Source organism: Alosa sapidissima, chromosome 6 (assembly GCF_018492685.1).
Source record: "Alosa sapidissima isolate fAloSap1 chromosome 6, fAloSap1.pri, whole genome shotgun sequence".
In the NCBI taxonomy this organism is placed as follows: domain Eukaryota; kingdom Metazoa; phylum Chordata; class Actinopteri; order Clupeiformes; family Clupeidae; genus Alosa; species Alosa sapidissima.
This window is the reverse complement of record NC_055962.1, coordinates 29,113,482-29,127,182: the sequence shown is the minus strand read 5'-3', so window position 1 is coordinate 29,127,182 and position 13,701 is coordinate 29,113,482. Positions and strand designations below refer to the sequence as shown.

General features: G+C 41.0%; 1 protein-coding gene across 3 annotated transcripts; it reads left to right on the top strand.

Moving 5' to 3' along the window:
• Positions 1–5,503: 5,503 nt before the first annotated feature.
• On the top strand, positions 5,504–12,824 carry LOC121712012 (acyl-coenzyme A thioesterase 1-like). 3 transcript variants are annotated; one of them, XM_042095913.1, is made up of 3 exons: positions 5,504–6,132; positions 11,683–11,885; positions 12,174–12,824. In XM_042095913.1, exons 1-3 carry the CDS (start codon positions 5,622–5,624, stop codon positions 12,744–12,746), a joined length of 1,287 nt encoding a protein of 428 aa, XP_041951847.1. In that variant the 5' UTR covers positions 5,504–5,621; the 3' UTR covers positions 12,747–12,824. The 3 variants fall into 3 exon arrangements, with proteins under 3 accessions (XP_041951847.1, XP_041951849.1, XP_041951848.1); XM_042095915.1 differs by lacking the exon at positions 5,504–6,132 and adding an exon at positions 9,129–9,172; XM_042095914.1 differs by lacking the exon at positions 5,504–6,132 and adding an exon at positions 9,191–9,630.
• The last annotated feature ends 877 nt before the right edge of the window (positions 12,825–13,701 follow it).

Genomic DNA, 13,701 nt, shown 5'->3' with positions numbered 1-13,701 from the left:
TAAATGTATGTTCAGATATGTGTCACATTATTATAATGGCATTGTATAACAACCCTCATAGTATATTTTAAATGTTTCAAATGTATTTATTTCTTGCTTTTATTTTTCCTTCCAACTTGCTGAGGCCCCCCTGGTACCCCCTCGCGGCCCCCACTTTGAAAACCACTGATCTAGGCTATGTAGACATATCGAGGCTTGACAAAGCCTTGACTCAGGGGTATACGTTAAGTGATACTACGATTGCAGTTATGTGATATATTTGTCAAACTAGGCTTTCAGCTCAGATCTGTGCGCAGACAGCTCAGACAGCTCAGATCTGTGTTCCTTTAAAGGAACCATATGTAAGATTGTGGCCAAAACTGGTACTGCAATCACTTTCAAAATACTGAAGAGCGATGTATCCCCTCCCCCTCCCCCCTGACTCGAGGTTGCCAACCCTGATGGCGAAACACTACTGACTTCGTGATTAGTAGATAGGTGGAGGGTGGCGCATCAGGCCAAAACACAACATGACAATTACAAAACACAACATCAACATCAGTTGAGGGCTGCAACTTCACTTTTTAAATGACAATATCCTGGCCGGACTACTGTTGTCAGTGATATAAGTATTTGAAATGAACATGATTTCTTAATGTCTAGTGACATATCAGGGCCATTTTATGATTAATTGAAATATTTTTATTACATACGGTTCCTTTAACGGACAACTCCGAGCTGCGCTGATATTCTTCTCTCTTGCACTGCAAGCTCGCGCTGCCAACGTTCTCAATCAGAACGCACTTTCCGCTCAGTCCATAGCTGTCTTAAAGGGCCAGCCGCCCTTTTTAACACTGATTTTATGCAGGGTGAAACAAATGATCCATCATTAACACCTTATTGATTTCACAGTGGAATGCAAGAAGTCTTATAGCAAATGGGCAGGAGTTGAAAGGTTTTATTTATAATTTAGAGGTTAAGCCAGATGTAATTTGCATTCAGGAGACATGGCTTAAACAGTCATTAGATTTTGTTATAAAGGGGTACATAAGTATTAGAAGGGATAGAGTGGAGGGAAGTGGTGGAGGGTGTGCCACATTTGTTAAAAGAGGGATGCAGTTTAGAGAGGTTAAGAAGGGTGTGGATTTAGAATATATTGTAATAGAAATATGGACAGATAGTGCTAGTATGGGTATCATTAATTTTTACAATCCATGCAGACAACTAGAAGTTGAGAATCTGGATGAAATGTGGGATAACTTAAATGGGAAAAGTATTTGGTGTGGTGATTTTAATGCACACAGTACTCTTTGGGGGGATAGGGATGATTCTAATGGAAATGTGATTGAGGAATATTTGGGTGAGAAGGGGCTAGTATATGCTTGAATGATGGCTCAGGTACGAGAATAGATAAAGCTAGGGGATATGAATCTGCAATAGATCTGACTCTGGCTACAAAGACAGTAGCTGATAAAGGTAGCTGGGAAGTATTGAGGGAAAGTACTATAGGCAGTGACCATTTTCCAATTGCAATTAAGGTAGGAGTGGAGGTGATAAGGGAGAGTGTAATGAGGGAAGGTAGGTGGATGTTAGAAAGAGCAGATTGGGACAAATGTAGAGAGTTCAGTGAATACAGATTGGTGGGTGTAAATAAGGATCAAAGTGTTGAGAATTTATGTAGGGAAATCAGCAGCAGCGTATTAGATGCAGCAGAAGTAGCTGTACCTAAAACTAAGAATAAAAATGTCACCAGAATTGTACCTTGGTGGTCTAAGGATTGCAGTGAGAGTATAAAGCATAGAAATAGAGCCTTTAGATTTTTGAAAAGGTCACACAACTTTCAGAATATGATTGAGTACAAAAGATTGCAAGCAATAGTGAGACAGACAATAAGGAAGGCAAAAAAGTATACTGGGAAAAGTTTTGTGATTCTATTGGTAGAACTACACCAATACAACAAGTGTGGGGTATGATAAAGAAAATGAGGGGTAACGGGAGAGAATATGAGTATCCAATAATGATGGATGATAACAGGATTATTACTAATAGTAGACAAGGCCGAAGTTACAGCAAAGACATTAGTAAAGGTACATAGTGAAGCAAATTTAAATCAGGTAGAAAGGGAAGGAAGGGAAGCTACTAAGCTAAGATATAGTGCTGAGTTGGGTAATGATATTGAGGAAGGTGGTGTGATGGAGGTTCTATTTACAATGAAGGAACTGAATTGTGCTTTGAAGAAGGTGGGTAAATCTACACCAGGGAATGACAAGGTTTGCTATGCAATGATAGAAAATCTAACTGATAAACAGGGGTGAAAGTAAGCCGGTACTGGCCGGTACGGAGTACCACTAAAATATTTGGAGAGGGTACGCCGTACCGGAAAGAAAACTATACTGTCTCTGAAAAATATAGCACTTTCAGCATGACAACACAACTGCTAACGTCAAATTACCAGAAGCAACACGTTTCCCCCAAAATATATTTCATATACATCGTTCTGAACTGTATCTGAATTGTGTCTAAACCTCCCGTGCAGCTGGACAGACAACGAGCAAGCTATAGCGCGCGTACAGTAGCCTACAGTAATTGCGCCAACGTGCACTGGTATCCAAAGTGTTTTAGCAAACGGACGTTTCTTGGAAAGTCTCCCAAATAAAAAAAACATACAGGCTAAAGAAAAATATGTTGATGTTTCAATAGCCTATTCTGGTTTTATGTGTGCAGTGTTTCGCTGGAGAGACAGGAGACAGACAGTGCGTGTACGGCTTAACCAGATCTTGCGCAGCAATAATGAAAGTGTTTTAGCGGACAGAAGTATGTTGCAGTCTCCCAAATAAAAAGGCATGACTCAAAGAAACGTGTTTCATGATATACAGTAGCCTATATAAAAAAAAAATTGATTGGAAGTGGGAGCGAGCAGAGTAACTAGGTTAAATAAATAAATGTTGAAATTAAGTGTTTGCAATTTATTCATAATCAAAAACAGATGCAGGTGGGTTAAAGAGTGATACTAGAGTGATAAGAAGTCCTAGTGAATGCTTGATAAGTAGACTATAATACAGTAAATAAACAAAAATAATAAATAATTAGGCTAAGTGAAATTTTCGGCGCGCGCTCTAGGCGCGCATTATAACTCTATATCATAGTACCACCAAGAAATAAAAACTACTTTCACCCCTGCTGATAAAGGTAAGGAAGTAATATTGGCTCTTTTTAATAAAATATGGGTAGAAGGGGTAATCCCTTGCACTTGGAAGGAATTAATTATTATTCCTATAGGAAACCTGGTAAAGACGCTAAATTGCCTAGTAGTTATAGGCCTATTGCACTGACATCTCAGTTGGGTAAGACCATGGAACGAATGGTAAATGATAGATTAGTATTCTTTTTAGAAACTAAAGATGGATTAAGGAATTACCAGAGTGGTTTTAGGAAAGGTAGGGGGGACCATGGACCCAACTGTGTTACTTGAAGATGACATAAGGAAAGCTCAGGTAAACAAAGAAACGTTGGTGTGGCTTTATTTGCAGATGATGGAGCAATGTGGAAAAGGGGAGGAAATGTCAATCACATTGTAAATAAGATACAACAAGCAGTGGATACAGTACACACATGGACAATTGAATGGGGATTCAGGATATATGTGGAAAAAACTAAGGTAATTTTCTTCACAAAGAAGAAAATAAGCCAGGAGTTACAGATTCAAATATCAGGTAAAGAATTGGAAAGAGTAGAGAGCTTTAAATATCTAGGTATATGGTTTGACAAAAGATTAACATGGGCAGTTCATATTCAGAAGATGGTAGAAAAGTGTAAAAAGGTATTGTAATGAGGTGTTTGCGTGGGGTGGAATGGGGTGCAACTAGTGCTATGCATACAATATATGAAGGGTTCAGATGCAAAAGCCTCTAAATGCCACCTATGTCAAAAATGAGATAAAGATGGTGAGGGGATGCTCTTCACACATAGTATACGCTAATCAAATAATTTAACTTCTAAACCCACTAAATACTACTATCTTCCTGCTCTGAAATATCGATTTATAGGCAAAAACCTATAGGAGCCTGAATTTAAATGCTCATTTAAAAGAAAAGTGGTCAGACGGATTTAGAGGGTTTTGCATCTGAACTCTTCATATATTGGACTGATTAGATCAGTTTTTGATTATGGGTGTGTTGTATATGGGTCTGCTGCTAAGACAGCTTTAAATAAACTAGACAGAGTGCAGAGTCGAGGTTTAAGACTATGTTGTGGAGCCATGAAGACAACTCCAGTGGCAGCCATCCAAGTAGAGATGGAGGAGTTGCCTTTAGATCTCAGAAGGGACCAGCTTAGCCTGGTATTTTGGGCAAACCTTAAAGGTCATAGGGAAGACCATTTTAGTTAATCTACATTGGTAGAGAGTCAAGAGAGACAGAATGGTACAAAAAGTAGTTTTGGGTGGACTATTAAACAGAAAATAAATGAGATGGAAATAGCCTTGTTGGATCTAAGTCCTACAGTAGTGTTTCCAAGAGTTCCTCTAAGATCTTTCAGTTGATCTCAGTCTCTTGGAAGAAGCTAAGAATGGGGATATAGATAGTAATGTGGTGCAGGGGTATTTAAGTGAAAGATATGGGGATAGGATTATATTGTACACAGATGGGTCCAAAAGGGATGTGAGAGTGGGGGTGGCTTTTGTTATTCCAAAATTAAAAGTAGTAACACAAAAAACAATTAATGATAATTTAGCAGTCTATACAGCAGAACTAATTGCTATTTTAATGGCGCTCTCTTGGGCTGAGAGTAACAGGCCAAGAAGTTTAGTAATTGCTTCAGACTCAGCGTCAGCTCTGATGAGTATTCAGAACATAAATTCACAATCTAGACAAGACATTGTTATAGAAATGGTCCAAATGGCTAGTACATTAATGAAAGCTGGAGTCAGTGTTGGACTTGTATGGGTTCCTGCCCATAAAGGAGTAACAGGGAATGAGTTGGCTGATAAGTATGCAAAAAAGGCAACAGAAATGGAGTATATAAGTTTAAACATTAAGTATAGTAAAGCTGAGGTGAAATCAATCATTAAAGGAAAGATAAAGGAGAAGGGGCAAGTATTGTGGGAAAATGGTCAGACTGGTAGGAGATTTTATAATATCCAAAAAAGAGTGGGGGTGAGTAGAAGTACTTGCAGAAATACACAGGAGGAGAACATCATTTCAAGAATGAGATTTGGGCACACAGGGTAAACAGCACTTTAATTATTTTTAATGAAAAAACATGCTGATGGGAGGTGTAGTGTATGTAACACACAGGATACCATAGAGCATGCTATTGAAGAATGTACTAGATATAATAATGAGAGGCAACAGTTAATCCAGCAGCTAGAAGATGAAGAGATACCTTTTCTAAGGTAAGGGATATTTTGCTAAGGAATTCTGGTGATTTTTGTTTTGGGGTTTTCTTTTCCTTTTTTAGAAGAACAGGTTTAATAAAGATGATTTAAGTGTAGGGAAATATTTTATTCAGACCCACACTCCATTTCAGATGGTGGCGGTAATGCAAACAGACATTGTCTGCCAACCGCCATAAAAACAAGAAGAAGAAGAAGAAGAAGAAGAATATTTGCGAAACTTTTGTCCAGGAGTTGCGAAAAATAGAAAATGGCCTTCTTGAACAGAAGTTGTAGAGCAGCATACAGGAAATGTTTGGCTGTAAATCTGAGTGTGGACTCAAAGGTGTCCTTACAACTTTCACCTTGGCCATGCAGTTATTTTGACGAGCCTGTTCACATCAAAGTCTCCGGACTCCCCCCTGAGCAACCTGTGGAGTTGCGATCCAAACTTACAGATAGCAAAGGCGTTTCATTCGAAGCCTCGGTCAGATTTTGTTCTGACAAAAATGGACACATCGAGTTGGATAGATGTCCATCGACCGGTGGGAGCTACCGTGGAATTGATTCTATGGGGTTGTTTTCGTCGATGCGACCACTTGTTCCACACAGTAGGCTAACCAAGAGAGATGCGTCAGCGCCATTGTCAGTTGACATTGAGGTGATATGCGATGGACAGGTTGTTGCCCAAGAAACCCTTGAGAGGCGATTCATGGCTGATGGTGTGCAGAAATTTCCCTTGGAAGGTGGCAATATAAGAGGTTCACTGTTTGTGCCACCTGGTCAGTCTGAACGATATTTTCTCTGTCAAGTTCACTGCTCTTGACATGGTCAACAAAAAGACATAGCATATATAAAGCACTTCCGTATAGGAGGGAAAGTAATCTCTGCGTTCCCAGAGTTTAGCTGAGTGGATGGGATTGTTTTTTAGAAAAAATATATCTCGGTGCACATTGGGATCTTAATTTAATGCCTTCCATATGTTAGGCACTGGGGTCACCTCTATTGCTTCAAGTGGTCATACCTTATTTTTAGGATCAGTTGAATTGTTTTGAGTTTTTGTCGTAACACGGTGATAAGGAACTACCAAAGATCCTTGATTACTAGCTAATTTGCTTAACTGGCTTAACATATTTTTGTAATAACGGAACGTGATGTAAACCGCGTGGTGATAACCTTTATGTCAGGATAACTGGTGTTGTGCTTCTACTCACATGAAGAGATAGCTCAAAGTGTTAAGCAAAGATTCTATAGTTAACTAAGATGAATCATAAGACGATTCATCAATGGAACGAAATGGCACTAGTTCCGGTGTTGCACCAAATTCTGTGACCTGTCGAATTTTGTGACTCTAGAGGGCGCTGTTTTATTGGAGTCTATGAATGTACTGAGCTGTACTGACACACTGATGAGGCAATTCTGTTATTTGTATAATTCTTCTAATAAACTTTGTACATTTTTGAAACATGGAACATTGTCTGGGTGTGGGTGTATTACTCCACAGGCCTGCATGTGTATCTTCCTCTCTATACTATCTCTATAGAGTACAGCTAAAGCCTACCCCACCACTCCAGCGAAGAGGTGGACTTCAGCTGGACAGGTCACATATGTTGATAAGCCTACTGTCAAATTATGTTTGACAGTAGCCCACTATATTTACTATTACCCCACTATAACTCTGCAGAAATGGACTGATGTTGTACATTGTCATTGACATCAGCAAACACTTTATTTACATTATTGACAACCTCCTTGTCATTGTCCGTTAATTTACTTTTTGCCACCTCAAACTGATAAACAAACTTAAGGAGGCAGTTAGTGACCTCCACAGCATTTTTTTCTGCAGTTACAGTGACATAATTTGACAGTAGCCTATCAAAATATGTAATCTGTCCTGCTGAAGTCCATCTGTTCACAGGAGTGGTGAGGGGTAGGCTTTAGCTCTACTCTATAATAATACACCCACACCCAGTCAGTGTTCCATGTTTCAAAAATGTACAAAGTTTATTAGAAGAATTATACACATAACAGAATTGCCAGTTATGTGCCAGAATTGTCAGTGTGTCAGTACAGCTCAGTACATTCATAGACTCTAATAAAACAGCGCCCTCTAGAGTCACAAAATTCGACAGGTCACAGAATTTGGTGCAACACCTGACTCCTAAATAGGCGTGTCAAAACATAAACTTTTCTCTGAATAAGCAATAATAACATATACATATAATTTTGTATACTATTTTACAGTCATTGTTTGTGTGTGATGCCAATGAAACACTCTTTCGGACACGGAATGAATAATTTCATTTTGCCCCGTTAACCGAGCTAGCTAGCTAGCTAGCTAACGTTAGCATAGTAAACGGAAAGTGAATGGGAATGTTCGCTAGCTAGCTAGCAGCTAAGAACTTTGGTTAAACTTATATATTGTTGCAAACAAACCTGAAATAACATATGTTCAGCAACTTTGTGGTAGTCTACTAGTTCTAGCAAAAAATATGTTAGGTTAGTTTATCAACCATCTCTGAGTCTAGAGCCTCTGAGAACAGGTGGCTGTGCACCAGAGCTTTGAGGAGACAGTGACAGATCACGAACAAAGCTATTTTTGTCTTTATTTGTTTCGTTGGAAAATACAATTTCAATGTCGGAATGTTAGGGAGACATGTGGCTTCTAGAAAATGGGTTCAAAACTTACATCGCTGAATGTAGGGCTAAGGGATTGGTCATATTCCGTGAAAATGTTCATTTCTCCCATAGGAATACATAGACACTGGACCTCCCGCTAGACTCCTAAATGGGCGTGACTGCTTCGAACCCCACGTCACAACGCATAGACATAATATACATAGACGCCGCATCGACCGCTGCTCCCTACTAGCGCTGACGAGATTTGGAGCCGCCATCTTGGACCGGTCATCCACTCCACTCAGTGTAATCTGTTTGGCCGGTGCAATGAGCTGTCAGCACACTTAATTAATCATATCTCACTGAATACCGAACAGATTTTCACGCGGTTTTTTTTGCTGCAAAGGTCATACATGTAGCTATGATACAGGCCACATTGTTCGAAAATACAAAATACAACCAATAGTACGGTAATGTTAAATCTTACTTGTGAAAAGTAAATCCCCCGAGTATGGTCCGCCGATTTGAGCAGGAACATGCTGCACAGTGCTGTCATCTTGTGTTTTCTGCTGCAACGCAATGAGGAGTATGACCGGTCCAAGATGGCGGCCGCATTTCTTGTTTCCAGCAGCCAATGCGGCGTCTATGTATATTATGTCTATGTCACAACGTGCCAGAATTTACCCTCTTATGAATCGTCTCGCTTTATCAACCGTCTCTGTGTTAAGTGTCAATGCTAACCAGGCTAATAAACAAACCATGCTACCGTGAGTAACGTTGAAGGGTAAAGTCACGTGACTTCTTTTGTAGTTCGTTTATGAAACAAAAGGAGCAATTTCGATTTTCTTAAATAAGGCAAAATAGGGTCTGACATTTTCACAGTTAGAATATTATTACTGTATAGACACTGAAAAATATTTTTGGTGGATAACATCGCTGATTTGGCTTCACAATATTTTTTTTTAAAATAGGTCTATGGGACTTAACATTGGAGCTGCTCTTCGATAGGAACGCAACCACTTGGGGCGCTGGTTTTCACTTTCACTTTTCACAGGTGCATGCCTAGGTGTATTCATGGGTTTCATCAGGTCCCTTTCCACAGGTGTATAAAATCAAGCACCTTAATTATCAATGCAGACTGCATGGTGCTTGATCTGTGGAAAGGGACCTGATGAAACCCATGAATAAGGAATTATTTTGATGGTAGGCCTAATGATCAGATCACTTCTCAATCTGCTAGGCATATAGCTCTAGTCTACGTGCAGTAAATAGTTCTAGTATTTTTTTTTTCAAGTAGAGTAGAACTACTAGGGCTACTGTATGTCGCTGCTTGTTGACATCTTATTATCATGTAGCCCAGGGCCCAAGGGGCGTCACTAGACCTTATTCACTGGGGCACGTGCCTTAGTAAAAGTCTCCAGTGTCCCAGTAAAATTCTAGCGCGGCTCTAGCTGGAAACGGCATTCATGAGCGCATCTCCGTGCCTGCTTTAATCATGGCTCGAGCCTGTCACTTACCAGCCAATAACAAAAAAAACTGGGTAAGATTGAACGCAACAACCAATGAAAATCGTTCACATGATTCTTCCGAGTGTTTCGTTGTACTGCACACACATACACTGTGGAATCCGCTGGGGCTCGTTACATCACTTTGAGCACAGAGTAAGTAGTCCCCTGTTTAATGTTACAACAAATTCACAACTTGTTTGACAGAAAAAATGACAAGTTGATCGCTGTTAGAGAGTGTTGCCCACATAATTAGCATCTTTTTTTTCAATGCTTAGCGTCATTGTAGCCTAAATTTAGCGTCATTGTCATTTAGCAACAGTTTACCAGCTTGTGCTTTCTAATGTGGAGACACAGCACTCCATAGAAATGCATGGGGCTAGTTTGTCACGCCAATATGGCCGTTGTCTACACATATCTCACCCCTTCCTCGGCAAAACGTCGACATGTGAATACATTGAGCCAATCATGTGGTGTGATGTGAAGACATCGTGCCAATCATGTGTTGTGATCTCGCCGCTGGAGTAAGATTGGTGTCGTGAAGCCTTGCGCACGCGCATTTCTGCTGAATAGGATGCCCGACGAGTGCCCATAAAGCGTTGTCATATGGCCGCCGAGTGGAGGGACTTGCCTAAAAGGACTTTGCTTGTGCTCTCTCACTCAAACACTCACACCATGCGTAGGCTGCATGCACACATGCGGACAATTAATAAGGATTTATACTATACTGTAGAGAGAGTCCTGTAAAAGTAGCCTATACTGTTTGTGAAGCTGTCCTACTGTAAAACTAAACAGCCTTCTGATAAACTATTCAGAGATGGACATCAGAAAATTCTTCCTGAACAGAGGGAGAGGAACAGTGAGGAGGATGAGGGAGGTATGATAATTTTGCCCACATTAACGGTACATTAACATTTATGCTGGTAATAGCCAGTGCTGTGATTTGATCTATGATTTAATGGCAAACTTAAATAAGTTTGCTGCATTTGCAAATGTAGCCTATAATAATACACAGAATCAGAGTCATCTGTGTAGATTATTATACGTAGGCTACATTTGCAAATTATCACCAAAAGTCAGTATGAAGGCTTTAGTAGGCTATTTAAGCTACAAAGAACTGCAGTATTGCCAGGATGTCTATAGGACCCTTGCCTGGGATGGAAGTATATCTCAATTTTGACTAAAAATAAGCTTCCCTTGTGTTAGTAGGAAAGCCTATTAAAGTCATGCAGTGAGTATAGGCCTACTTATGCCTATGTGTTTGGATGTTGCTGGATAGTGGCTGCTACAACAATTGAGGGAGAGAGTGCTGGAGGAGGAGGAGGAGGAGGAGAAGAAGGTCAAAAAGAAAAAGAGAGGGGAGAAAGAGCACAGGCTGGGCAGTCCAGAATGCAGGGGGAGGAGGAGGAGGAGGAGAAGAAGAGAGGGGAGAAAGAGCACAGGCTGGGCAGTCCAGTATGCAGGGGGAGGAGAAGAAGGTCGAAGAGAGGGGAGAAAGAGCACAGGCTGGGCAGTCCAGTATGCAGGGGGAGGAGGAGGAGGAGGATGAGAGAGACAGGCAAGAAACGGATGAGAACATGATGGGCTATGCAGAGTATGGAGGAGCATGTCTGTGACCTAGGGGAGATATGTGATGGTCCAAATCAGACTAGCCATTTATTTCATATTGCGCGCACAGTTCATTTTTTTTATGTATTGGGAGTTGAGGGCCTGTGCCCCAGCAAAGCTCAAGGTTTAGAATCGCCCCTGAATGTAGCCTATGATCGCTAAACTTTGATTCTTTTTAATGTCGCAATCGGTTATCTCCGTTCAGCTGCGCTTGTGGTTCAGCTGTGGGCACGCAATTAGCGGCAGGGATGGGCGGTGATGAGCGATGTTTAAGTGACAGCTTAGTACAGTGGTCCCCAAACTTTTTCTTCCGAGGGCCAGCTCACTATGCCTGGCTCTAAGAGAGGGCCAGAGACTCGGAGTATATCAACCATAAATAGCTTAGTGCATCTCTACTATAAACCTGATTTACATTTACATTTTATTCACATTCTACAAAGCATCAAAACTTTTTCGGAATTCGGGTTGTATATCAGGCAGGAATATTTCATCCAAAAATGTCAAAAGCTGTTGAATTCATGTTTTTACAGAATCTCGTATATTAAAACCAGGGCCTTGTGCATGATTTAGCCTAACTGATAAAAGCCTTTGTTTTCACAGGACCTGGTCCTTTCCCTGCCATTCTGGACATACCCCACTTAGGTGGCGCTTTGACAGAATTACGAGCAAGCCTATTAGCGAATAAAGGTTATGTGGTCATGGCTTTGGCATATCATGGTTATCAGGATTTGCCCAAAGTTTTGAGGAAGCTTGACCTGGAGTACTTGGAGGAAGCCGTGGCATTCTTGCGGGCTCACCCCAAGGTTAGTGTTGGAAGGATGCTCAATTAACCACAGTTTCTTTCTAAAAATGTCCTTCAACTCTCTTGTTCAGCTGTGTGCATCTTTCCTAAGTCATTAAAGGAAAGTGAACAAAACAGCAATCTGCAGGGGGTTAGAGACTAGAAAGTTTTAGGTTAAGTTTAAGGTTACATTTTTGATTGATTTGATTTCAATCAACAGCACAAACATGCTCTTTAATCATTTTAACTGCATACTGTATGATATGTAATTTCTCTGAAACAATTCTTTAATATTTGTTTTTTTTCTCAGGTAAAAGGACCAGGCATAGGGATCCTCTCCATCTCCAAGAGTGGAGATCTAGCACTTGCAATGTCAGCATTCCTTCCTGGGATCTCCGCAACTGTCTCCATCAATGGTTCCAATGGTGCCACTGTCTGTCCCATCCACTATAAAGGCATGGTGATCCCCCCTCTCAACATCGACACGGGCAAAATAATCCTCAGAAAGGATGGGCTTCTGGATATAAGGGACGGCCTTCTAGATCCTATGCTGGAAGAGAACCGGAACTCTGTGATTCCCATTGAGCGTGCCGGCTGCCACTTCCTGTTTGTGGCCGCTGAAGACGACAGGAACTGGAACAGCCTTTTATTCAGTGAACAGGCTGCTCAACGACTCCGGGACCACGGGAAAGACAACTATGAGCTGGTGCGGTACCCGAAGGCAGGTCACTTCCTGGATGTTCCCTACATGCCCCACTGCCCCTCCAGTTTCCATCCAGCAGTGGGCGCTGTGGTGGTCCTAGGAGGGGAACCCCAGGCTCATGCTGAGGCCCAGGTTGATCTGTGGAAGAGGGTCCAGCAGTTTTTCAGAAGGCATCTGTAGATAACACACTACCCATAATGCCATGTTGTTGTATATTTACTAAGGCTGTCAATCGATTAAAAAAATATCCTAATTACATACTCTGTGATTAATTAATCTAAATGAATCCCATGCATCCATTTTTGCTATGAACATCTTAAAAACAAATTTGGCAGATGAGTGAGTCAATGAAGAGCCAAACCAACATTATAGACTTTAAAGTTCAACGTCTCTCTCACCGGGAAAAATATATTCTGGAATGCCGTATCCAGGCCTGACATGACAATATCCGCACATGTAGACTGTTTTTTTTTGCCTGTAAAAGGGCTATTTCTTTCTCTTCTTACCCTTCCTCTTCCCCCTCCTCGTCCTCCTCTTGCTCCTCATTGTCCTCTTCCTCTAAGTTCACCTTCTTGTCCTTGTCATCCTCTCCCTCTCACTTCTTCACCTTTGCGTCCTCTTCCTCCTCCTCCTTCTTCACCTCCACGTCCTATTCTTTGGCCTCCTCTAATTCTTACTCTTCTCACTCTTCATGGTCCCTCCATAGTACCCATCGTACATTACCTGTGGCTTATTTATAGTGCTTAGGCTGATTGCAAAGTGAACTAATTATCTAAAACAGTTTTTACATGAGAAACTTCCTGGCTCCCTCAACCAGAAGCTACAGCAGGTCATCTTTAATGCTAAACTGAACACCTTGGAATGCATCCAGTATTTCCATTTCTGTTTGGTCTGATCACTGAGGTGATTTAAGACTATGTCGTCAATGTGAATAGTTGCTTTCTCTGGAACACTGAGGAACATGGTTTTGTTGGGGATTGGAATTTTGATGTTTACACTTCTCTCCATCGCATATCATAATTCTACTGTTTGGAGTGTTTACAAGCCATTTATTACCTACTCTTTCTACTCTTGTTACCGTGTTGTTATCCTCGATGGTCATAGTAGGCTACCTGTGCATTCTTCATCAGGGGTG